Source organism: Dipodomys merriami, unplaced genomic scaffold (genome assembly GCF_024711535.1).
Source record: "Dipodomys merriami isolate MVZ:Mamm:240054 unplaced genomic scaffold, mDipMer1.0.p SCAF_44, whole genome shotgun sequence".
Taxonomy (NCBI): domain Eukaryota; kingdom Metazoa; phylum Chordata; class Mammalia; order Rodentia; family Heteromyidae; genus Dipodomys; species Dipodomys merriami.
Genome location: NW_027206002.1, coordinates 1,433,644 through 1,458,894, shown reverse-complemented (window position 1 = coordinate 1,458,894; position 25,251 = coordinate 1,433,644). Strand labels below are relative to the sequence as shown.

The 25,251-nt window shown below is 39.6% G+C and overlaps 2 protein-coding genes and 1 non-coding gene across 9 annotated transcripts in view; 2 read left to right on the top strand and 1 right to left on the bottom strand.

The window, feature by feature from the left end:
• The window catches only part of Aff4 (ALF transcription elongation factor 4), a 64,338-nt gene extending 42,006 nt beyond the window's left edge, over nt 1-22,332 (top strand). For 6 of the 7 annotated variants that reach the window (XM_069993723.1, XM_069993724.1, XM_069993727.1 and 3 more), the window contains 13 exons: nt 86-123; nt 1,488-1,650; nt 2,610-3,527; nt 4,292-4,380; nt 5,753-5,993; nt 9,073-9,167; nt 9,723-9,786; nt 9,892-10,028; nt 10,239-10,310; nt 12,937-13,030; nt 13,826-13,869; nt 14,914-15,134; nt 16,323-22,332. In XM_069993723.1, coding sequence (XP_069849824.1) covers nt 86-123; nt 1,488-1,650; nt 2,610-3,527; nt 4,292-4,380; nt 5,753-5,993; nt 9,073-9,167; nt 9,723-9,786; nt 9,892-10,028; nt 10,239-10,310; nt 12,937-13,030; nt 13,826-13,869; nt 14,914-15,134; nt 16,323-16,450 — 2,304 coding nt within the window. In that variant the 3' untranslated portion in view covers nt 16,451-22,332. The remainder of the gene's footprint in view (nt 1-85; nt 124-1,487; nt 1,651-2,609; nt 3,528-4,291; nt 4,381-5,752; nt 5,994-9,072; nt 9,168-9,722; nt 9,787-9,891; nt 10,029-10,238; nt 10,311-12,936; nt 13,031-13,825; nt 13,870-14,913; nt 15,135-16,322) is intronic. The other variant, XM_069993726.1, reaches the window with a different exon arrangement.
• On the top strand, nt 4,634-4,761 carry LOC138808092 (small nucleolar RNA SNORA40). Its single transcript, XR_011366390.1, has one exon. It is a non-coding gene; the product is annotated as a small nucleolar RNA SNORA40 (small nucleolar RNA).
• Nucleotides 22,333-24,003: 1,671 nt separating the features above from the next.
• Nucleotides 24,004-25,134, bottom strand: Leap2 (liver enriched antimicrobial peptide 2). Its single transcript, XM_069993737.1, has 3 exons — nt 24,990-25,134; nt 24,433-24,572; nt 24,004-24,184 (listed from the first exon to the last, which is right to left on the bottom strand). Exons 1-3 carry the CDS (start codon nt 25,044-25,046, stop codon nt 24,148-24,150), a joined length of 234 nt encoding a protein of 77 aa, XP_069849838.1. The 5' UTR covers nt 25,047-25,134; the 3' UTR covers nt 24,004-24,147.
• Nucleotides 25,135-25,251: the final 117 nt, after the last annotated feature.

Here is a 25,251-nt window from a genome sequence, read left to right as displayed (position 1 = left end):
AGAGAAGCCAATTTTTAAGAATTCAGATACTCATATTTATATTAAGTATTCTTTCACAAATTTCCTTCTTACATTTTAATTGTAGGATTGTGATAAGACAGTGCCAAGGAGTACACCAGGAAGGTAAGTTTCCTTTTATTTTCTGTTTTATTTGAAGTACTAATGTCAATCAAATTAACATTGTAGTGATATATAAAACAAGTATGCCTGGGCACCGATGGCTTATGCTTATAATCTTAGCTACTCAGGAGGCTGAAATCTGAGGATCATGGTTTGAAGCCAACCTAGGCAGGATGACTCATGTCCAATTAGCCACCAGGAAACTGGAAGTGGTGCTATGGCTCAAAGTGGTAGAGTACTAGCTTTGAGCGAAAAAGCTCAGGGTTAGCAACCAGGCCCTGAGTTCAAGCCCCCCCAAAAATAAAAAGTATGATCAGATGTGATGATAATTGTACTTTCTGTTAATTAACCAAAAGTCATTAAACTGTCCACTTAACCTGGATTAATTCTGTGGTATTTAAATTACACCTCAGACTATTTTCAAAATAATACCAAGATATCACATCAGAGGCAGTTGGGGCTGCCCACTTGCTAGACAAGCATCTTAGCACTTCATCCATACCTTCAGTCTTCTGTTCTTGGACCGTTTTTTTTTTTTTTTTTTTTTTTTTTTTTTCGGTCCGATCATGGGGCCTGAACTCTGGGCCTGGGCACTGTCCCTCAGCTCTTCAGCTCAAGGCTAGCGCTCTACCACTTGAGCACAGCGCCACTTCTGGCTTTTTTCTTTTTGCTTATGTGGTTCTGAGGAATGGAACCCAGGGCCTCATGCCTGCAAGGTAAGCGCTCTACCACTGAGCCACCTTCCCAGCCCTTCTTGGACTGTTTTTAAGGTAGATCTCACTTTTTGTCCAGGCCAGCCAAAGCTGTGGTTCTCTTATTTATATTTCCTATGTAACCAAGATCACAGTTGTGTACTCAGTTCTATTGGTTGAAATGGGATCTCATAACCACTTTGACTGAGCTGGTATCAAACCTCAATTTTGATTTCTACTTCCTGAGTTCCTAATGATTGCCAAAACAAGCCACCTTGCCAACTAACATAAGAAACTTTTTGTTGTTGTTGTTGTTTGCCGGTCATGGGGCCTGAACTCAGGGCCTGGGCGCTGTCCCTCAGCTCTTCAGCTCAAGGCTAGCACTCTACCATTTGGGCCACAGCACCGCTTCCAGCTTTTTCTGCTTATGTGGTGCTGAGGAATCAAACCCAGGGCCTCATGCATGCAAGGCAAGCACTCTACCACTGAGCTACCTTCCCAGCCCCCATAAGAAACTTTTTAAGGAAAATTATTTTATTTTATAGTGAAGTCTATATTGTAGAATTGTAACAGCTTATGTAAAGATTGTACATAAAGTTACTTTTCAGATTTGAATGTTTCCCTGTTGCCACTATATAAGAATCTTTTGGTCATTTTATGTTTTGTCTCCTTCAGTAACTCTGAACCTTCCCATCATAATAGTGAAGGAGCAGATAACTCCAGGGAGGATTCTAGCAGCCACAGTGGATCTGAAAGCAGCTCTGGATCTGACTCAGAGAGTGAAAGTAGTTCCAGTGACAGTGAGGCAAACGAGCCATCCCAGAGTGCGTCTCCGGAGGTGAGAAGGGAGCTTATGGGATGTTCTCATCAGGCCATGGGCAATGTCCATTTAAGATAGGGTTCAAATGTAAAAGGAAAAGGGAAAAGATTTCATAGTCTGACAAAGGCCATTGAACTATATATATGTTTTAGAGAAAACTTAAGTATTTTGATTTCCTTATTATTTGGGCATACATTTTTTTCCCCTAGGTTAGTAACTGTTTTGAGTTCAGATTGTCTACAGGCCTTTCTGTTGACTTTTAGATTATTCTTTATGTCTCAATATCAGAATTCACATTCTGTAGTTATTCTGAATAAAATGACCTTATATGACATAATTATACCTAAATAAAATAAAATTACAAAACTTTCTTGTTACCTACATTGTTCACTTCTTGGAATTAAATACAATACATAATTTTTTTAAAAAAATCAGTCATAGGACTTGAACTCTCGGTCTAGGTGCTGTCCCTGAGCTCTTCAGCTCAAGGCAAGTGCTCTGCCACTTGAGCCACAGCACCACTTCTGGTTTTTTGAGTGGTTTATTGGAAATGAGAGTCTCACAGACTTTCCTGCTCAAGCTGGCTTTGACCCGTGATCCTTAGAGCTCAGCCTCCTGAGTAGCTAGGATTACAGGCGTGAACCACTGGCACTGGGCTCATAATATTTAAAAAAAAAAAAAAAAGATACCACAATGTTTTATTAGAACAATCATTAGTATATAGTCATTTTTCATAATTCCTTTCGAGTTAGAATCCTTACAGAAATATTTGATAAAGGCCACATGCAATATTTTAAGTTTACTTGAGTTATTAGAGATAATGATGAATATTTCACCCCATGCTTTGGTCTTAGTTAGAACTTTGAAAAGCACATGCTTTTGTTAACTTGGGCTTTACATTTTTTTCCCCTCTCCCTTGACTTTGTGAAGAAGAAAGCTTCAATGTTGAGAAAACCATACGTTTTTCTGTTTTTCAGCCCGAACCACCACCAACAAACAAATGGCAACTTGATAATTGGTTGAATAAAGTGAATCCACATAAAGTGTCACCAGCTTCCTCTGTAGATAGTAACATACCATCATCTCAAGGCTACAAAAAAGAAGGCCGAGAACAGGGCACTGGGAGTAGCTACACTGATCAGGGTGGGCCTAAAGAAACAAGTTCTGCTACTCCAGGACGAGACTCCAAAACTATCCAAAAGGGATCGGAAAGTGGGCGCAGCAGGCAGAAATCTCCTGCACAAAGTGACAGCACAACACAGAGGAGAACTGTAGGCAAAAAACAACCCAAAAAAGCTGAGAAAGCAGCTGCTGAAGAGCCTCGTGGAGGGCTAAAGATAGAAAGTGAGACCCCTGTAGACATGGCTACTAGCATCCCCTCCAGCAGACACAAAGCAGCCACCAAAGGCTCAAGGAAGCCGAATATTAAAAAAGAGTCCAAATCTTCTCCTCGGCCTACAGCAGAGAAAAAGAAATATAAGTCAACAAGTAAATCTTCCCAGAAGTCACGGGAAATCATAGAAACAGATACCTCGTCCTCAGATTCGGATGAAAGCGAGAGCCTTCCCCCTTCTTCACAAACTCCTAAGTACCCTGACAGCAATAGGACTCCTGTTAAGCCCTCCTCTGTGGAGGAAGAAGATAGTTTTTTTCGGCAACGAATGTTCTCTCCTATGGAAGAGAAGGAACTCCTTTCACCCCTCAGTGAGCCTGATGACAGGTATCCACTTATCGTGAAGATTGACCTGAATCTCTTGACTAGAATACCAGGAAAGCCTTACAAAGAAACAGAGCCACCCAAGGGGGAAAAGAAAAATGTGCCAGAAAAGCACACAAGAGAGGCTCAGAAGCAAACTTCAGAAAAAGTTTCTAACAAAGGCAAGAGGAAACATAAGGTTTGTGACTTTTTTATGATTATTATTTATTTTAGAATCTGAAGTGCTGTAGAAATCTCAGACCCAAAATGCCAAGTAGGTTAAAAACTATAAGTGAACATAGGGGATGAGCCCAAGGCCCTGTTGAAAATGTATATGAATAGTCTGTTGAGGACTTATCTCCCTCAGGAAAGCAAGATGATAATTAAATAAGAAATAACCTGGGGCCCCTGTTTCAGAGTATGTGGTACCCAGAGAAAGGAGAAAGAAGTGCTAACACTGTAAATTGCCCTTTATAACATTATTGAAGGCTTAGTTGGGAGTGGTATTAGTTAGCCATTCTCTTCTATGTGACATTCAAATTAAGTCACAGTTAAGATTACTGGTTAATTCTTAAATTGGTGTCAGTGATGTTGTACAACTCTGTAAATACACTAAATGGCATAGAATTTTGTACCTTTCAAGAGTGGAGTTTACCGTATATGGATTAAATCTTGTTTGTAATTTGTGGATACCTCCTCTTTCAAAACCATTATATACAGAAGATATTGTACAAGAGCATAGAAAATCTGTTTCAGCATTTGGGTTCTGTGTATCTAACATAATCAACCTTTCTCAGACTTAAGACCTTATTTATTATACATTGTTTAAATTGTCCACTTCTCACCTTCTATATGAGATTTTATCAGGGATTGACTGTTTGGGGATTTCTAGTGGTAAAAGCTGGTTAGATGGGGAAAAAAAAAATCAGACATAGTATCTGCTGTTTTCGGTTTTTTGTCCAGAATGAAGATGATAGCCGAGCCAATGAGAGCAAAAAACCCAAAACAGAAGACAAGAATTCATCCAGCCACAAGACGCCCAGCAGCAGAGAGTATGTCCCCCAACATTTTGCATGTCAGTTTTAACCTTTGTGGATCACTGGGTACTTTTTAAGGACCTTTTATAGTGTTCTTTTTATTAGTAATCGATTTTGATATACATTCACAACATACATATACTAAACAGTGGGAGTTTTTTATTTTAATTTATAGGGATTGAAAGCATTTAACATTCAGCTGCTTTTTCTCACTTTTTTTTTTCATGGAGTAAGGGTGAGTATGGAGTAAAAGAGTTGTTACTTTTGTATCACTTGTGTGTATGTTTTTGTTTAATTTGTAACAAAGACTAAAGACAAGTGCAAACAGTAAATCCTCTTTTGCAACCCAGAACTCATTGTTGAGTATGAACTGTTGTACAAGTAAGAAGGAATATTAGCCAGGCACCAGTGGCTCACACCTGTCATCCTAGCTACTCAGGAGGCTGAGATCTGAGAATAGCAGTTCAGAGGCAGACCAGGCAGGAAAGTCTGTGAGACTGATCTCCAGTGAACCACTAGAAAACAAAATGGCGCTGTGGCTGAAGTGGTAGAACACTCACCTTGAACTGAAGAGCACAGGGACAGCACCCAGGCTCAGAGTTCAAGCCCCAAGACCAGAAAAAAAAAGAAGAAGAAAAAAGAAGGAATATGATTCCTACAATAGTTGGTAATGTGGGGATTCTTTTTTCTTTTTCTTTTTCTTTTTTGGGCAGTTGTAGGGCTTGAACTCAACCTGGGCGCTGTCCCTCAGCTCTTCAGCTCAAGGCGAGCGCTCTTATCACTGGAGCCACAGTGCCACTTCTGGTTTTCTGGTGGTTTATTGGAGTTTCACGGACTTTCCTTCCCGGGGCTGGCTTTGAACCACAGTCCTCAGATCTCAGCCTCCTGAGTAGCTAGGATTACAGGTGTGAGCCACCAGCACCCGGCAATGTGGGGATTCTTTAACTCATACAGCTTCACTCAGAGAATAAAATTGATGTAAAAGTTAAAGGAAAAAAAAGGTTACTTTCTGGGTAGATGTAGATGGCAAGCTTTATAAAACTTGAAAAGACCAATTGCTAACTTAGAGCATTAATATTTTTCCAAAATACCTATTTACTCATTCATCATCCACCTTTCATTTATTAAGTACTTACTATTTGCTAAGTCATGTTTTAGGCACTGGATATACAATTGAATAAAGACAAAGATTAAGGGAATAGGGAGAGGAAAAAAAGACAAAGAAGCTCATCTCATAGAATTTACAGTCTCATTATATGTTGTAACAACATATCTTAGTAATCAGATGGGGTTGGGGCTAAATTTTTCTTGAAAACAGGCAAAGAAAAATGGAAAAATATATCACCCCTGCACCCCAGAAAATGATTTTGTTTGCTTTGTTTGGCAGATCATCTAAGCAGAGTGCTGCAAAAGAAAAGGACTTGTTACCTTCACCTGCTGGGCCTATTCCTTCAAAAGAGTCAAAAACGGAGCATAGCTCTCGGAAGAGGACTATTAGCCAGTCTTCTTCCTTAAAGTCAAGCAGTAATAGCAACAAGGAAAATAGTAGCAGCAGCAAAAGCAGTTCCTCCGCATCAAAACAGAAAAAGACTGAAGGGAAGACTTCCAGTAGTTCTAAGGAAGCTAAGGTATGGTGTTGAGGACTAAGCTTCTGAAAATCATCTTTGTTTTTATTCTGAGAATGGAACTCTGATGCTTTTGCTCACTAGCTGGCTCTCTACTACCTGAACCACAGTTCCAACCCTGAAAATCACACTCATTGCCATGTTATCTCCTCAGGGTGACAATATGCTTTGAAATGTTTGAAAACTTCCCATTAAATCAGTAGTCTTTGGCATTTTACTCTGGGATATTGATGATAGACTTCAGTGATTTCAGATGATGAAAGCAATAGACCAGTTTGGCCACATGCTTATTAGAATTGTTCATAGATGTTTTTTAAATAAGCACAAAAAGATGGCAATGCTAAGATTTGCATTCTAGACTGGTTTGAAATACAGTTTGGGTTTCTTGGCATTAGACTTTCTACTTAATGTACCACATAAAGTGACAAGACAATCATTTGGCTTTGGTTTATGAAATAGAAAAAATAGCTGAGTTGTCACTGAAATAATCTTCATTATTAACATATTCATAATGTATATAAATGTTATTCGCTTGGATTCAAAAGCTTTTTCAAGGCTGTGCTGGAATAGGTCTTCACTCTGTTTACCAGGTTGTTTGTTTACTTTTAAAGTGTTCTGATCAGAAGCTTACTAAAATCAGAGAAAATTAAGAAAATACCTAAAATATTAATTTTATAATCCACTGGATTATTACCTAGGGTTTAAGTAAGCAAAAGTTTGAGTTGAAAGATTAGACTGCAGTGTATTTATTGTGTAACAAAAATTCTTAAGTTGAGGTCATTGAAATTATAAATCACTGCTGAAATTGAACTGTGCAGGTTTTCTGTCCCAACTGAACACCCAGCTCTGTATTAGTCTGGAGAGTTTACCTGCTATCTGTTGGCCTCCTTCACTGCTCTAGCTCTCCACCTGCTTGCATATGGGCTCTTCATTTCCCATCCTTTAGCTGCAGAATATGAGATCTCTTGCTTGCTTGTAAAAAGAAGCAGTCTGCAGTTTTCCCCCTCTGTCAGTGGTATTGGAATTTGAAGTTTAAAATGACAAAAATAACAAAATGAAAATTGTCTTACAGTCTTTGGAATCTAAAATATCAGTTTCTATCTAAACAATTCAAAATTTTGATAAGAATCATGATAGAAATAAACAGAACCCGTAGGAAACTTTAAAAGGCATATGTGCATCTTAATATGAATTTTTCCAGAAGGAAGTAAAGTTTAAACAAAGTCTGAAGTTAATAGGAGCTTGAAGGGTTAGCTGTCTTGTACCTAGCAGTTTATTTACTTCACCCAGTATCAGATCATTTGCATGTACCATTTGTCACACCATAACATGTAGTAAATGCTCATTTAATTCATGCATAGAATAACCATAGCTATTCAAGAGGCTAAACTCTGAGAATCAACATTCAAAGCTAGCCAAGGCAGACAAATCCACAAGACTCTTCAGTGAACTAGCAAGGCACTAGTGGCTCACACCTGTAATCCTAGCTACTCAGGCAGCTGAGATGTGAGCATCGCAGTTCAAAGCCATCCAGGGGGAAAGTCCATGAGACTCTTATCTCTAATTAACCACCAGAAAACTGGAAGTGGTGCTTGGCTCAAAGTGGTAGGTAGAGTGCTAGTCTTGAATAAAAATGCTCAGGGACAATGCCCCGGCTCTAAGTTCAAGCCCCACTACTAACCAAAAAAAAAAAAAAAAAAGCTATTACTAGAGGTGTGGCCAAGGTGGTAGAGTACCAGCTGTGAATGAAAAATCTGAGGAACAGTGCTAGACCTTGAATATAAGCACCTCTACTGATATAAACAAAAAGAAGCAGGCAGCAATGAGTACGGAAAAAACAAAGCTTCAGAGCTTTGCTGATGAAATTTGAAACAGCATTTTTAGTAATTGTGTTTATAACTCATTTTAGTATTCATTTCCCAGCTGCCACAACAAACCACCACAGATTGGGTTAGCTCAAACAACCGAAATTCATGGCTATACTGCATAAAAATTCCCACATCAAAGACTTGAGCATTGTCCTTAGAAAACAAGGAAGAAGCTGAAAATAGTGTTCCCCCTGAGGTGAGACGCAGAGTCTTGGAACTAGAATGATTTGTCTTTGTCTCTGAGCACACGTGATGCTCCCCTGAAGCCCAAGAGCAATAGTGCTGCTATATGGAGTTTGGCCCTTGGGTCCCAGAAGAGTACTCCCTATCCAGAGATAGTTCTGTTTTTGTTTGTTTGTTTTTGTTTTTAGTCAGTAGTGGGGCTTGAACTCTGGGCCTGGGGGCTATCCCTGAGTTCTTCAGCTCAAAACTAGCCCTCTACCACTTGAGCCACAGCTCCACTTCCAGTTTTGGAGATAAGAGTCTCACAGACTTTCCTGCCCAGGCTGGCTTTGAAGTAGTACTACCGTGGGCTGGGAAGGTGGCTCAGTGGTAGAGCGCTTGCCTTGCATGCTCAAGGCCCTGGGTTCGATTCCTCAGCACCACATAAGCAAAAAGAAAAAAGCCGGAAGTGGCGCTGTGGCTCAAGTGGTAGAGCGCTAACCTTGAGCTGAAGAGCTGAGGGACAGCGCCCAGGCCCAGAGTTCAGGCCCCACGACCGGACGGACCCAAAAAAAAAAAAATAGTAGTACTACCGTGTTGATACTAGGTTTATGTTTTATTTATTTTTTGTGCTAGTCTTGGAGCTTGTACACAAAGTTGGAGCATTGTCCCTGTGCTTTTTGCTCAAGGCTAATGCTCTACCATTTGAACCAAGGCTCCACCTTTGGTCTTTTGGTAGTTAATTGGTGATAAGAATCTCAAGGATTTCAAACTACAATGCCCAGTATCTCAGCCTCCTGAGTAGGTGGGATTATAGGCTTGAGCTACCAGCACCCATCTATCCACATTTTAACAAATGCATAGTCCAAGTGCCTGCCATGAAGTAAGTCCTCAATAAATAAGGAAATTTAGTATTTTGTTTACATAAAATTGACTTATTCTACTAAAGTTTTATCATAAATTAATTACTTAGAGCAGAGAAGCTTTGTTTTCATTTTTACAGTGACTGAAGAAATACCTTATTTACTTATTATTTTTATTTTACTTATCAGGAAAAGGCTCCAAATAGCTCCTCTAACTGCCCTACAACTACACCAACTCCTGAGGCCTCCAAGCCTCGGAGAACAAAGCTTGTCTTTGATGACAGGTAAGATGAAGATGATGCTTCTGTGTGCCATTTAGCAGTCAGTCCTTAAACTCATTTTAATTCCTGTCACTAAGGGGATTCATATTTGTGTATAATATATAGCATATTCAGATTTTAATTTTAAAACAACCACTCATCCAACTGTTTATTCCTTTAACTGAGCTTGCTAACTTCACTGGAGGATGCTAATGGTTGGCCTTCTGAGAAACTGTTATTGCTGCTAATACTACTGTTTGTACTAGGTGTAATAAAGTAGAGCAGTGTTGGGATTCTTTTGCGTGTGATAAAAAGTTATGTATTTCTTACTTGAAATCTTTAAAACAACTTACATTAGTCTTTAACACCAGGGAGCTGATTCTGTGAAGGCCATGAGTTGGCCGAGACAATTTGGTGTTCTAAATCCAACATAAACATTTGTCAGAAAAGAATTGAAATGTTTGATAATAGCTTGTTTTGACACTGTGAGAACTAGGGGATACTAGAGACTAAAATGAACTGAAATTATCTTATGAAAATAATGTGCCATTATATTTATAGTGAAAATTTACATTGCAGAAATTATTCAGCAGACCATTATTTACAAGAAGCAAAAAAGCTAAAGCACAATGCAGATGCATTGGTATGTAATCTCCTTACATTTGTGTATTTAATCAAATTAGTTTAAATATCCCTTTGTAATTTTATATTAGATTATTATTCAGTACTTTCATTCTCCCTTCTTTAGTCTGATAGGTTTGAGAAAGCAGTATACTATCTGGATGCTGTGGTATCTTTCATTGAATGTGGGAATGCCTTAGAGAAGAACGCTCAGGAATCGAAATCTCCATTCCCTATGTATTCAGACACAGTGGAGCTCATCAAGTAAGTGGAAAAATTTGCCACATCATTGACAATACCATAATTTCTCTGGAGGAAGCTGATAAAACCAGATACAGTAAACCAAAGGAGATTGCTAATGCTTTGTTTTTCATTTTCCATGGATAATTTTTTGGTTTTATTTAGGTTTGATTCTAAAGCTTTGAGGACAAAGGAAGCTGTAAGATTAAGGTCATTTGTTCTCTTAATTCACAGATACACTATGAAGTTAAAGAATTATTTGGCTCCTGATGCTACAGCTGCAGATAAAAGACTCACAGTGCTTTGGTAAGTGATGGGTATTATAGCCTTTGCTAGATAATGGGCAGTTCCTTGATAAATTATGCTCTATGCTCTTGAGAAAGTTATAATGATTTTTCACAAACCTGTTCTTAAGGGTGAAGCAGGAAATAACTCCAAATGCCTACTGCAAGATTTTAGCAGTTGTCAGTGTCTGATCCCTTGCCTTCATGGTGACATGTGACTGATACTGGGCACTAACATTGAGTTAATTAGCCACCTATTTTTGGCTCTTTTTTGGGTCTGGTCATGGGGCCTGAACTCTGGGCCTGGACGCTGTCCCTCAGCTCTTCAGCTCAAGGCTAGTGCTCTACCACTTGAGCCACAGCACCACTTCCGGCTTTTTCTTTTTGCTTATGTGGTGCTGGGGAATCAAACCCAGGGCCTCAGGCATGCAAGGCAAGCGCTCTACCACTGAGCCACCTTCCCTGCCCCTTTTGGCTCTTTTTATAGCTCTCCATTCACATAAATCCTTTTCCTTAGGACAGTAAGGAATGTAATTTATTTGCTTTGTTCTAGGCAAGTATCATCAGTTTACTAGTTCTTTACCTGGCATTGTGTTTAACACTGAGAATTCAGCTGTGAATAAATCTGACATGGATCTATTCATTATGGAGTTGATAGTCTAGTGTCAGGGGACAGAAATTCATAAAAAATTGTACAAGTTGGAGGTGAATCTGTGGTTCAAGAGGTAGAGCCTCCAGCCTTAAACAGGAAAAATACAGGAGCTGGGTACCAGTGGCTCTCACCTGTAATCCTAGCTACTTAGGAGGCTGAGATCTGAGGATAGCAGTTTAAGGGAGCCCAGTAGGAAAGTCTATGAGATTCTTATCTCCAATAAATCACCAGAAAACCAAAAGTAGCACTGTGGCTTAATTGGTAGCACGCTAGCCTTGAGCTGAAGAGCTGAGGGACAGTGCCCAGGCCCAGAGTTCAACCCCCATGACTGACGGAAAAAAAAAAAAAAAGCTAAAGGATAGTTCCCAGACCCTGAGTTAAAGCCCCAGTACCAAAGGAAAAAAAAAATTGTACAACTATATGAATTCAGTACTTTGAAAGAAAAGTACATGTAAGGATATTACAAGTAGAGAGAGCCTGTAATCAAAATTGTAATCCTAGCTACTCATGAGGCTGAGATCTGAAGATTGAGATTCAGAACCAGCCTAGGCAAAAGCCAGGAATAAAGATGTAGCTCAAGGAATAAAGGATAGGGAAACTTATTTTAAGTAGAAGGGGAGAGAGAGAGAGAGAGAGAGAGAGAGAGAGAGAGAGAGAGAGAGAGAGAGAGACACACACACACACACACACACACACACACACACACACACACACACACACACACACACACACACACACACACACACACACACACACACACACACACACACACACACACACACACACACACACACACACACACACACACACACACACACACACACGGGCTAAATAGTAGAAGGAATAAGAAACTTTCAAAGAGTATCAGGGAGAAGTGGTAGATACTGGTGCTGCTGATGGTGGTGGTGGTGTGGTAATGATGTAGAGCCTATTTTATATAGGTCAAATTCCGTTCAAGTTGTAATCTTCATAGTTTATTTTCCTTTTTTTTTTTTTTTTTGTCGGTTGTGGGGCTTGAACTCTGGGCCTGGGTGCTGTCCTTCTGCTCTTCAACTCAGGGCAAGTGCTCTACCACTTAAGCCATAGCACCATTTCTGATTTTCTGGCGGTTTTTTGGAGATAAGTCTCATGGACTTTCTTGCCCTGGCTGGCTTTGAACCACGATACTCAGATCTCTGCCTCGAAAGTAGCTAGGATTACAGGCATGAGCCATCAGCTCCCGGCTTAGTTTCCTAATTTTTATCTTTTAATTTAATTTAATTTTTTTTGCCAGTCCTGGGGCTTAAACTCACGACCTGGGCCCTGTCCCTGAGCTTCTTTTGCTCAAGGCTAGTGCTCTACCACTTGAGCCACGGCACTACTTCTGGCATTTCTGAGTAGTTTATTGGAAATAAGAGTCTCACAGACTTTCTCAGACTGGCTTTGAACCACAATCCTTAGATCTCAGTCTCCTAAGTAGCTAGGATTAAAAGCTTGAGCTAACATTGTCCAGCTTATTAGCAATTTTTTTTTTGTCAGTTTTGGGGCTTGAACTCAGGGCCCTGAGCTCTTTTGCTCAAGGCTAGTGCTCCACCACGTGAGTCACAGTGCTACTTCTGATTGAATAATTCATTGGAGATAAGTGTCTCACTTTTCTGCCTGGGCTGGCTTCAGACCTCAAATCTCAGCCTTCTGAATAGCTGTGATTACAGGTGTGAGCCACTGGCACCCCGCTTACTTAGCAATTTTTAAATAAATATGTTACTATGACATGTTGGTGCCCTTGGGATAAAGTTTTAGTTTTTGAATATCATCATCCACTGTGAAGCTAGTCCCAGGTTTCATTGCCACCTTCCCTTCCTACTGTGCATACACACCTTTGAGTTTGCCTAAGGGTTAGTATTGCTGATCACTCCCTTGAGCTAGTCTTGTACTATCTTGCAATAATACTAGCTTGTCAGTGCAGATAGGTTAATCTGCTTCCTGGTAAATACAACTCTCCTTTTCTGTTGGCTAGCCTGAGATGCCAGTCTTTGCTGTACCTAAGATTATTCAAACTGAAGAAGGAAAATGCTCTCAAGTACTCAAAAACACTGACAGAGCACCTAAAAGTAAGTATGGAAAAGAAGGGCTCCATTTCTTAAGAAACAAAATTTATAATAGCATCCCATCCCTACCATAGACATGCTCTCATTAAGATAAAACGCAGCAGGAGAGGAACTGTTATTTGAGAACCCTCAAAAAGATTTGAAGTTTCTTGGTAAAGTTTTTAAATACATATATACCTGATTGTAGCACATATTTAGCTATACGAAGCTGCCATATTTATATCTTTTGACCTACTTCAGAATCTCCTCCTCTTCCTCCTCCTCTGCCTTCTTTATTTTCTCCTCCTTGACCCCTATACTAGGCAAGTTCTGTACCATAGAGCCAAATTTCCTCTCACTCTATATTTAAGTTTCCTAAAATCTTGCTCCATTTATGACTTAACACCTCTCAGTAACTCAATCTGTCTATAGGATCAGGTCCACAATGCTTATTCTTGGCTTACAAGGGACTTTTATTTCTTGTTACACCTCTGTCTTAGTCAGCCTATATGGGTCATATATACTCTTCTCTTCTGTCATTTTATACATAGTATGAGTCATTCCTGTCCTCTCCCCTTTATCAATGACTCAGTGTTACTTATTGCTTCCTTGTGTCTTCTGTGAAGTCTTCTAGAACATACCTGCACTCACCTAATAACTTTTGTGCATTTACATACACACACATACACACATGCATTTTGGTTCTTAAATTTATAAAGCATAAAATCAAGATCTAGTCCAAATTGTTTAATATATTTCATACTTTGTAAGTAGTGATTGTTTTCTTTTAAATATTTAAGTACATTTTTTTCCCTACAGAATTCTTATAATAATTCTCAAGCACCATCTCCTGGTTTGGGAAGGTAGGTAAAAAATTTTTCTATAAAATACTATTTTTGACAGGTTTATGTATAATATTAAAATGGGTAAGGGAAAAATGATTATTTTCTTACAAATTAATGAATTTGTAAGAAATTGGGAATGTGGCTTTAAAGAAAAAAATAAAAAAGAGCCAGGAGCCAGTGGCTTATGCCTGTAATCCTAGCTACTCAGGAGGCTGAGATCTGAGCATCGTCGTTCTCACATACTGTCACAGTTTGGGGGGTTGTGAATTACATCCAACCTTTTGTAAAACAATTGGAAAAGTATATAATTGCATGCCTGAAGAGATAGAACGTGTGTTGACCTGGGAGTGAAGGATCCTGACTTCTTGAGATTTGAAGCTCTCATTATAAGGTGTGACTTGTGAGGGTTTTTTTTTTTAAATCTCTTGTTCTGTGCCACTTATTAAAACAAAAGATCTAGAAGCCTGGTGCTTATTGCTCACAATTAAAAGCCCAGGTTCAGGCTGGGCACTGGTGGCTCACACCTGTAATCCTAGCTTCTCAGGAGGCTGAGATTTAAGGATTACAGTACAAAGCCAGGCCAGGCAGGAGAGTCTGTGGGACTCTTCATTTCCAATTAATCACAGAAAAAGCTGGAAGTGGAGCTGTGGCTCAAGTGATAGAACACTAGCCTTGAGCACAAAGGTACTCAGGGACAGAGCCCAGACACAGAACAAGAAAGAAAAACTCCTAGCTGCTCCAAAGGCTGATATCTGAATAGAGGGTTGAAGCCAGGGCAGACAAATATTTGAGACTTTACATCCACTAACCAGCAGAAAGCTAGAAGTAGAATTGTGATTCAAGTGGTAGAGTGCCAGCAGTAAGTAGATGAGTCTGGGATGGCAGCCCCCTCTAACTCCCAGTGGCCTTCAGTACTTTAGAAGAAATTGTTCTCTGGGAGCCCCTCTGGCCTAAATGAATGTTTAGATTCTAAAAGCCTTCACGTAGGAAGATCTAGTAGTACATTGATTTCCTAAGTTCACTGTGTCTATATGAACATGCTTCCTTTTTTTCCATGTGTAGCAAAGCTGTTGGGATGCCTTCCCCAGTTTCCCCAAAGCTGTCACCAGGCAATTCTGGAAGTTACTCCTCGGGAGGCAGTAGTGCTTCAGCAAGTGGCTCTTCCGTGGCCATTCCGCAGAAGATCCACCAGATGGCAGCCAGCTACGTTCAGGTTACCTCTAATTTCCTCTATGCCACCGAAATTTGGGACCAAGCTGAACAGCTTTCCAAAGAGCAAAAAGGTAGGTAGGGTGCTGGGAGAAGGTTTGAGCATTGTAATTGGTAAAAGGAATCTTTTGTAATTACTTATCTGATAGGTATTTCATTTATCACCTAGCTTATAGTTAATCATAATCACTTTGCTATTAATCTCTTTTGCTTCGTAATCATACTAAATATAATTGAATTTATTTATATGTGTATACACATGTGTGCTGGTATTGAGGCTTGAACTCAGAGCTTAGGCACTGTTCCTTAGGATTTTTAGCTCAAGGCTAAAGCTCTATCACTTGAGCTACAGCTCCACTTCTGGCTTTCTGGTGGTTAATTGGAGATGAGTCTTCATGTTACTTCATGTCTGGGCTGGCTTTGAACCATGCTTCTCAGATCTCAGCTTCCTGAGTAGCTAGAATTACAGGTGTGAATCACTATCACCCAGCTTCAGACCATGTTTCTCAGATCTCAGCCTCATGAATTAGCTAGAATTGCAAGTGTGATTACCCAGCACTACTTCTTTCTTTCTTTCTTTCTTTCTTTCTTTCTTTCTTTCTTTCTTTCTTTCTTTCTTTCTTTTTTGTCAGTTGTGGGGCTTGAACTCTTACACAAAAACAGTGCATAAAGAATATTTTGTATAATCAAAGAGTTTGTTGCATGTGAGTGGCACATCCATTTTCAAGATGTATGTATAACAATTCCTGACTATGCATTCTGTTTAAAATGTTGTATAACTTATAGAACAATATAACAAGAGACTTTAATGCTTTATTCTAAAACATAACCAAGTCATTCAGTGTAGGAAGGCTACTTTTAAAAAATATTTTGAGGGCTGGAAAGGTGGCTGGAAAGGTAGAGTGCTTGCCTTGCATGCATGAGACCCTGGGTTCAATTCCTCAGCACCACATAAGCAGAAAAATCCGGAAGTGGTGCTATGGCTCAAGTGGTAGAGTGCTATCCTCGAGCTGAAGAGCTAAGGGACAGTGTTCAGGCCCAGAGTTCAGGCCCCAGGACTGGCATAAATAAATTAATAAATAAATAAATATTTGATTATTATAAAGGTAATAAGCAGAGGGATTATTAGAGTTTCATAAGGCAGGTGAAGTCATGCCTTTTACTTCATGCAGATGCTATTTTACAGTCTAGATTGAACATTTTTAATTAATGATTAAGAATGTTTTGGGATTGATGTTAATGAATGGTTTTTCATTTTCTAGAATTCTTTGCTGAACTGGATAAAGTAATGGGTCCTCTCATCTTTAATGCAAGCATCATGACAGATCTAGCTCGTTATACCCGGCAGGGACTACACTGGCTTCGCCAGGATGCCAAGTTGATATCTTGAACTGAACACATTCTCGTTGCCTCTGATTTTCTCCACAACACTGTGTCACATCACGAAGGAAAACTGCCATAACATGCCACCTAGTCGACACTAAGAATGAGGAATGGTTTCTCCTCCTTGGTTTATGTGTTGTTTTTTATAACCCAAAGCCATCATATCAATTGACCCCTTCAGTATTCCCAGTGTGAAAAACTTATTTAATTGCTTTTCAGTCTGCAGCACATTGATAAGGTAGTTTTATTGATCTCGTAAGAAGATTGAAGTTCCAGTTGCAATTCGTAATTAATCAAGTGAAAATTATTTATTTTAATATTTTTAAGTTCCCAGACTGGGGCTTCTTTAAAACTTATTTTTTGACTATAAATTTATTCTGTTGAATATTTAGTGTAAATCTAATATAGGCCTTTTTATTTATGTATTTGGGGAGTTTTGTTACCTAATGTCTTTTTGTGGTCGCTCTACCAAGAGTGAGAGTTGATTCATCTAAAATAGGGACGTGTTCTTTCTACACGTTCTATCTATTATTTCAGTTCTTAACTACAATTTTATTATTGTAGAATTTATGCTTAGTGTTACAGTTATTCCTCTACACATGAAAGATCATTTAAATATGAAATGGCATTGTATGTGGTTGTAAAATGAAATATGTCTGATTTGATATGCATTATTTCAAAAACTGTGAACATGTTAATAACACTACACCAATCACAAGGTGACTATAACATGCTTTTAATGCATTACAAAAGAGCAGGTATAAAACTTTCTAGGAATATATCATATTGAAAGGTATCATAAAAGGACAATCTTAAACTATGAATTTTATTAGGACCAGGTGTTCATTTTTGTTGCTAGTTATTTGACACTTAATTGAAGCAGAATAAGTTACTCTTGTTCAAAAACAAAATTGCTCCAACCCAATGGGGGTTGCTGCCTATGTCTCTTCAGTTGATGATGTTTAAAGGTTAATGATCTCTTTTCAGATTTTTCCCCCACAGTAGAGTGTGACGCTCCTGAAGAAAGAGCTTGCAGGGACTGATATGGAAGTGGACAGGCGCTTCGGTGTATCTGCTTCCACTGTATAGCCAACAGTTCTCATGCCTCACGTTGGGATGATGAGTTTCCCCTTTTTAAACGCCTTCATCAGTGATGCATGTTTCTGATGGAATCAGAAAATTCACACTAGAAAAGTGTACCTAACTTGGTTCAATATGAGTTCTCTTGGAAAGGGGAAGAGAGCAAGGGTAGAATTTAAGAAGGCAGCTCTGTAAGAAACATATATCAAAGTACCTTTCCCGACAAGGTGCACATAGGACTCAAGAGTGAGAAATATATCTTCCTCTGTACTTTGTTTTTAGTGCCCCTATCACGTTTGGCGTGCCTTAAATCTTACCTTTAAATGGAAGACTCTCCAGATTGTTTACAGATGATGTTTTACATTAGGACTAGATCTATACATGGTTGGTCCTCTAGAGTAATAATTTAAAATTCTTTCATTTAAAGCTTCTTTTAAAGTCATGTAAGGATTTAATTTCAGAAAAACTCATGTTTTGGTATATGACGTAGTCTAACCAATTGGATAATGCTGCTTAAAAAAATAACTTGTTCTCATTCTAAAAAAGAATCCATCCAATTGGACAAAGGATTGCCGTACTACTTGTAGATAATTGCTAAGACTTGAAATAGGAAAAGGGGTAAAAGGGATAGAAAATTCTCCCAAGTTCCCGTGGTGCAGTGAGTCTTTTAAACTTATTTCTGAAGCTTAGTGAACTTTTCTCTTTCCTTGTTTTTTTTTAATTAGTGTAAATTGTACAAGGGGTTTCATTGTGATACTTAAACTTTGATCAGATTCACCACATCTGTCTATCTTCTACATGAAGCTGGTGAACTTTCATTGTCCTGCAGCCTCAGACTTACTATAGAGCTGCTCAATCGTCTCGTACCTCGTTATTTTTACATATCATTTGAAGATTGAGATCTACAAATTAAGATGAATTTACCTTGTTTTCCTGTAGAGAAATTGCTTCTGGTATTTTTCTAGTTTAATGTGTTCCAGGAACAGTTTCTCTTCAGAGGACAACTTCTCAGCAATCACAATAGTCATTTAGTAAGACATGAGGCTGGTTAACTAAATATATTTATGTCCTGTCCTCTGATTTCTCTAACTCTTAATTCCTTGATTTGTAATGATGTCCTAAAAGTGGAAGGAGCAAAGGTTCTTAGGTTTTTTTAGGCTTCAGCTAAAAGTGGAAGGAGCAAAGGTTCTTAGGTTTTTTAGGCTTCAGCAGCCACAGCCAACAGGGCACCTCTGGATTCCAGTACATTCTATCCTCTTGTGTGTCCTGCCTGGAGGCAGTGGGAGCATTCAGAGTCACAGTGCTGTGGTGTTTAAGCAGAGTTTCCTATGTGTTTTATGGTGCTGCCCTAAGATATTTTCTCTCAAAAACTGTATTAATTCTTGGAGAACGTGTTAAACAGCTTTTCATTGTGGAAGGGGGCAATGGATCAAAATCCTAAGTAATTGAATTGTCAATGTTGTAGACTGTGAGACTCGTCCTCCTCCTCTGTGTCTGTCGCCTCAGATGTCCAGTCTGCATCGTCTCCTCCAGCCACCTACCTTGGACTCTCTTACAGGTGACCATTCCTCCCACCTCAGTAGAGGGGTCCTTGGTGTTTTCCAACCATTGAAACCTGAATTTGACAAGTGGCTACAAACTTACTTAGTCTAAGACTTGTATCTAGTATCCAGTTAACTACAGAAATAGCAACTATTTTAAAAGTTACTCTGTTGACTGCTCTTTAAGACCACACTTGTATGCCAGGAGGCAGCAACCTGCACTACTGGACTCTTCAGGCAACCAGCAGACCAGCTGCAGTGGATCACATTGCCACAGTAGTTTTGCCCAGGTTAGGCTGGGCTAGGGAGGGGGTGGGAAGGCCTCTCTTCTAGGCGATTCAAGCTTGCACAGCTCAGCCTCAGGCCCCAGTCTGGCTGCAAAGCATCCAGCCCTTTCCTTGTCCTTTTTCTTGACAAGGAGTCAAGAAGTGACCATAAACAGTGCATACTTCAGATACCTGCACAGCTACAGCTGTTGAAGAACAAAGAAGATTGACCACTACTGATTAATTCTCCAGTATAAAAAACAATTTAATGTGTGTACGTGCCCACACACGCCTTTTTTTTTCTGTTTGTTTGTTTCCTGGGGAACTCTTGCACTAGGGATCCATAGACCTCTAGGCTGCACTTTGAATGACACACTTGTGGCTTTAGTAGATTTCACTGTGGGTTCTTTTGTTTGTTTGTTTGTTTTGCTGTTGTTTTTAATTATCGTTTCTTTCCATTCAAGGTTTGAATCAGCTAGATCAGCTAGATCATTTTGTATTTAATGGCAGAAACTTTGGTACCTTGGTGTTTAATGAGTGAGTGAGCTTGCATAGTGAGACATCTGGTTCTAAGCGCTGGTCCTGGGGCCAGGGCTCGGTGGAGTTTCAGAGCAGCTAGTGATGTCTAGCTGTGTTGAGGAGGCTTATGCTGTGCACTCTTCTAGGTATAAAGGTATACAACTTTGGATCTTAAAAATTATGTACACATACACACTTTATATATATATATATATGTATGTATGTATGAAAACATGAAATTAGTTTGTCCAAATGTGTGTGTTTAGTATTTTAGCTTAGTGCAACTATTTCCACATTATTTATTAAATTGATCTAAGACACTTTCTTGTTAATACCTTGAATATTAATGTTCAAGGGTGCAATGTGTATTCCTTTAGATTGTTAAAGCTTAATTACTATGATTTGTAGTAAATTAACTTTTAAAATATATTTGAGCCCTTATGTAGTATAATACAGGGCTCTTACAGGGTGGGAAGGATTTAATTTTCCAGTAGCTAATTAAACAAAAAAGCTTATGTATTTTGATTTATAATAGGAGTCTATTTATAGGCGTTTGGGTCCCAGGAACATTTACTGGTACTGGGGATGCCTGTTTTAGGCAGATTGTGATGATGCTTTAAAAAACAAAAAATATAATAAAAGCCTAAGTAACTTGGGGAGCCAGAGCATTTCAAATCCATGTAGACTCCTGTAACTCATATTCCCCATTCCCTGGTTCCATGCAATGCAGACTTCATTTCAGCTTCACATATCAGTGTGTGAGAGGCAGACTTTCTCCCAATAATAATATTACGCACATAAGGTTGCTATTCAGTAAATAGAAGATGGAAGAAATAATCATTGAAACTGAATGACTTAGAAGATAACAGTGACAAAAGGCCAAAATAGTTATGTTTGACAACATACCTTTCATATATTTGCTAACGGAAAAATTGAGTTAGGACTTCCAGGCCCTAAAACCAAGCTAGCAAGTGATAGGAAGTCAGTTATTAAGAGTTAATAAAGGCATACTCATCTACTAATGATATTTCATATAAACCCCGTAGTTGGTTAATTAAAAGGAACGTGGGGGTTGATGTATTGCTCAAGTGATAGGGCACTTGAGTTAGCAAGTTTGAGGTTCTTAATTCACACCCTAATACCACCAAAAACAACAACAGTAAAAACTTTGCTGTCTCTAGAACCGAGAATAGAAAGAGGAGCAAACTCTGGTTTTAATGGAATTTGGTTGCAGAATAGGGTATTCCGGTTCTCAGCCAAGTCAGAAAGACAATTAAGTATCCTAAAATAGCAGCCTAAATAGCCATCATGTAAAGAACTGGTTTTCAGGAATGTCTGCATGGACCTCTCCTTGCTACCATTCTTCAGCTAACTGTCAGTTGCCATTTTGAGAAAGAAAGCCGTCTTTTAAGTGAGCATTTTAGAAAAGCTCCCAGCCAGAAATTCTAGTAACATTTAGTTTTTGCCTCATACTGCTTCCATGTAGGGTTTCTTCTCAGTTTTTCACTATTGGAATTCTCTACCTACTATGTCCCTATCTGGAAAGTATCTATTTGGAAATGCTGCCTTTCAAGTCAATGCCATGATGAATCCATATTGTTGAGTTTGTTGTTGCTGTTCAAGAAGTGTCCCCATTTTACAACTTCATGCACACACCTGGCCAATCACTGACATGAGCATTCAACAGTACTGGGATTTAAAAGGGGGGCGGGGAGCAGCGCTCACCAACAGAGATGGCTCAGTGAGGGCCAGATGTGGGGTTGGTAAGCACAGTTAAGAAAATTTCTAGCCTCCGTTTTGAATGGTTTTAAGAAATTTTGTATATGGAGGATAGAAATGCTTATATATTTATTGAAAATCCTTTTATTTGAATTTAAAATTATTTGGTAAATAATGATTTGATATGGGTGGGGGGGGTTAGAGGGGAGGTAACACTATTGACAAACAATAAGTCTGTTGGTTCCACAGAAAGGTACTGTTAATGACTTAAATAGGATGCCTTTGTTTTGTACATGATCGAAAACTTCATTTTACATTTCTTTTATTCAGAATATTTAGGCATCTGACATTTGCAACCAAAATTTCAATTATATACTGTGATTTTTATTTGTTGCAATACATTAAAATTTTAGAGGTACTTTGGGGCTCAGAAGCTAGGATTTCTAAGTCAGTATGTGCATTTCACATAATAAAGCTGTTAATGGTGAGCAAAGTATTATATACTAACTAGATTTTTCCACATCTGTATAGTATATTATATGTATTTTGTGGTATTGAGATTATAGAAAGTTTAGAGTGTCAAACATGCGTTTAATGTGTATTTTTAAACAAATTTATGGCAATTAAAATATTTGGAGACAAGGGTATCACATTTCAATTTGTAAAAATCTTTTTAACTCTACTGTGTCATTAAGATGCTTTGTATAATGCCAAACCATAGCTGGAGAAACTAAGTTTAATAAATATCAAATAGATTTTCTGTATGAAAGTTTATAAACACTGTTCTCTTTACACCCCAGCTCCTTACCCTTTGCATGCAGCAGCTTGTTTTGTATTTTAGGGTTCTGTACTGAGTCTGGTTCCCCCTCCCCCCCACACCCCCCAGCACGTCACATTTACTTGTTACAGCATACTGGTCCTGGGTCCTTGTGCATAACATCACTATCACCTTACCTGAAAAAATCTCAAATCCCTTTTGATGTTTTCAGTGGCGTGGATTTTTATCCCTTTATTAAACTAGATTTTTCCTTGAGTTCTGCTTTCATGTTCAGAGAGGCGTAGACAAAATCACACATCAGGCAGCAAGGGCCACCCTGGCCCATCTTGACACTTTTATATGGAATGAAGATCCAGAAGGCAGGGCCACAACTTAGGGTCTTGCCATATTAACTCATTGTTTTGTTTTGCCAGCCTAGGGCCTGGGTGCTGTCCCTGAGCTTTTTTTTTTTTTTTTTGCTCAAGGCTAGTGCTCTACCACTTGAGCCACAGCTTCCCTTCTGGCTTTTTCGTGGTTAACTGGCGATAAGAATCTCACAGGCTTTCCTGTCCAGGCAGGCTTCAAACCATGATCCACAGATCTCAGCCTCCCAAGTAGCTAGTATTATGAGTGTGAACCACCAGCACCTGGCCCATTATGTTCTTTTTAAGGCTTTTGAAGATGTTAACTTGTAGTCATGAAACTTGAATTCAGGGCCCGGGTCTGTCTCCGAACTTTTTCGCCCAAGTCTAGTGCTCTACCAATTTGGGCCACAGTGTCACTTCCAGTTACCATGTAGTTAATTGGAGATAGTCTCATGGAAGCCAAGCGCCGGTCGCTCACAGCTGGTCATCCTAGCTACTCAGGAGCCTGAGATCTGAGGACCATGCTTTGAAGCCAGCTGGGCAGAAAAGTCCCCGAGACACTTCTCCAATTAACCATTCAAAAACTAGAAGTGGTACTGAGGCTCAAGTGGTAAAGTCCTAGCATTGAGCAAAAGAGGCTCAGGGACAGAGCCTAGGCCCTGAGTTCAAGCCCCACAACTGACACACACAAAAAAAGTCTCACAGGCTTTCCTGTCTGGAACTATGATTCTCAAATCTCAGCCTGCTGAGTAGCGAGGATTACAGGTGTGAGCCACTGGTACCCAGTAAAAATCTGTTAACCACACTTTCCAGACAGAGAAAACACATCATTATTGGGCAGTGCTAGTTTTTTTTTTTCTTCTTTTTTTTTTGCTAGTTCTGGGGCTTTAACTCAGGGCCTGGGCACTGTCTGAGCTTCTTTTGCTCAGGGCTAGCACTCTACCACTTGAGCTACAGCATCACTTCTGGATTTTTCTGTGTATGTGATACTGAGGAATTGAACCCAGGACTTCATGCATGCTAGGCAAGCACTCTACCACTAAGCCACATTCCCAGCCCTCAATATTCCTTTGCTAAAGTGAATGACAGGAGGTAGGAATATGATACCTTCTCAGGAATACAGTCTTTACCTGGCCTGAGACCCCAAGTTTTTAATTTTCTTTTTCCTGTACTTTACAAAGTTGAAGCCTTTCAAGTTTGAAGTCAGACTGCCAGCATTTCTATTTGAGTTATTTAATAGTATCCATAGAAAAATAAACTTAAAATAGACATATTTGTTATCCACACATCAATATACCAAGAAGAAAATGGAGACCAGTCGAAAGCATGCATCTTTTAAATATTAAAAACACAAGATTGCTTCACTTAAGTATCTCCAGCCAAAATGCAGTTCATCAATATTCCATAGAACGGAGCATTGGAGGTCACGGCTGTCTCTTCTTCCCCTAGGATGGGCGTTATTCCTGGGCCACACTTAAGGAGCAGCGTCTTTTTCTAGAGGAGAAAAATGGTGGTTTTTAAGAACTAGATCTAGCAGAGCCCAGTCTTTGATCTATCCAGCCCAAGGAAAGGAACCTGGAGTGGACCTTGGTTTTTCATACCCAAGGGCTTCTCTGTGCAGCTGACTGCCTCAGCCTTAGCACCCCAACATCCCAAGCTCTTCTTGGATCTCTATTCTTGCCCCTTCCCACTTTTCCAGGCCTTTCTGGCTCAGCCCTGCACCCAGATTTGTGGCGTAGTACCTGCATAACCTTGTGATGCACTCAGAATCATCCCGACAGGAGGCTCCAATAGGTCTGAGAGAAACCCCTCTCCAAAAAGGTGTCATTCTCCGTGGTCGTCTCTTTGCTGAACTCAGTTCTGGTACCGGGGAGCCATTTGCCTATAGAAGAAAGATTCAAGTGTGGATGTTTGATGCCCTCCACTACACACATCTACAACACTGGAGACTCAACAGGAGCCATTCCTCAAGACCCAAGTCTGACTTACAAGTTCTACTTAAAATCCTACTGCCACCAAGCTGGGTACCAAATGGGTCACACCCATAATCCTAGCTACTCAAGAGGCTGAGATCTGAAGATTGCAGTTCAAAGCCAGCCCAGGCAGGAAAGTGTTAAGACTCTTCATCTCTAATGACCCATGAAAAAGATGGAAGTGGAGCTGTATGTAGCTCAAGGGATAGAATACAACCTTGGGCACAAAGAAGCTCAGGGACAATGCCCAGACCCAGAGTTAAACCCCCAGGACTAGCCACACAAAAATCCCACCATGTCCAAGCCTACACAGGGCCCTTCCTTACCTCACCCAGCATCAGCAAGCAGATCATGAGCACTGCAAAAAGTTTGAGGTGCCACATCTTGGCAGAGAGAAGATGCTAAAGCCTGAAAGCCAGGAACACTTAGCATTTCCCTTTTTATAGACAGACATCTACCTTTCTCCTGCTTGCCAGGTGAGATTGGACAAAGTTTATATTTGTAATCAGGATCGATTTAATAAGTTAATATCTACCCGAGGCATGTGTTCAGGGCTACCTTTGAGGCACGTTGCATTTACTGATCCCT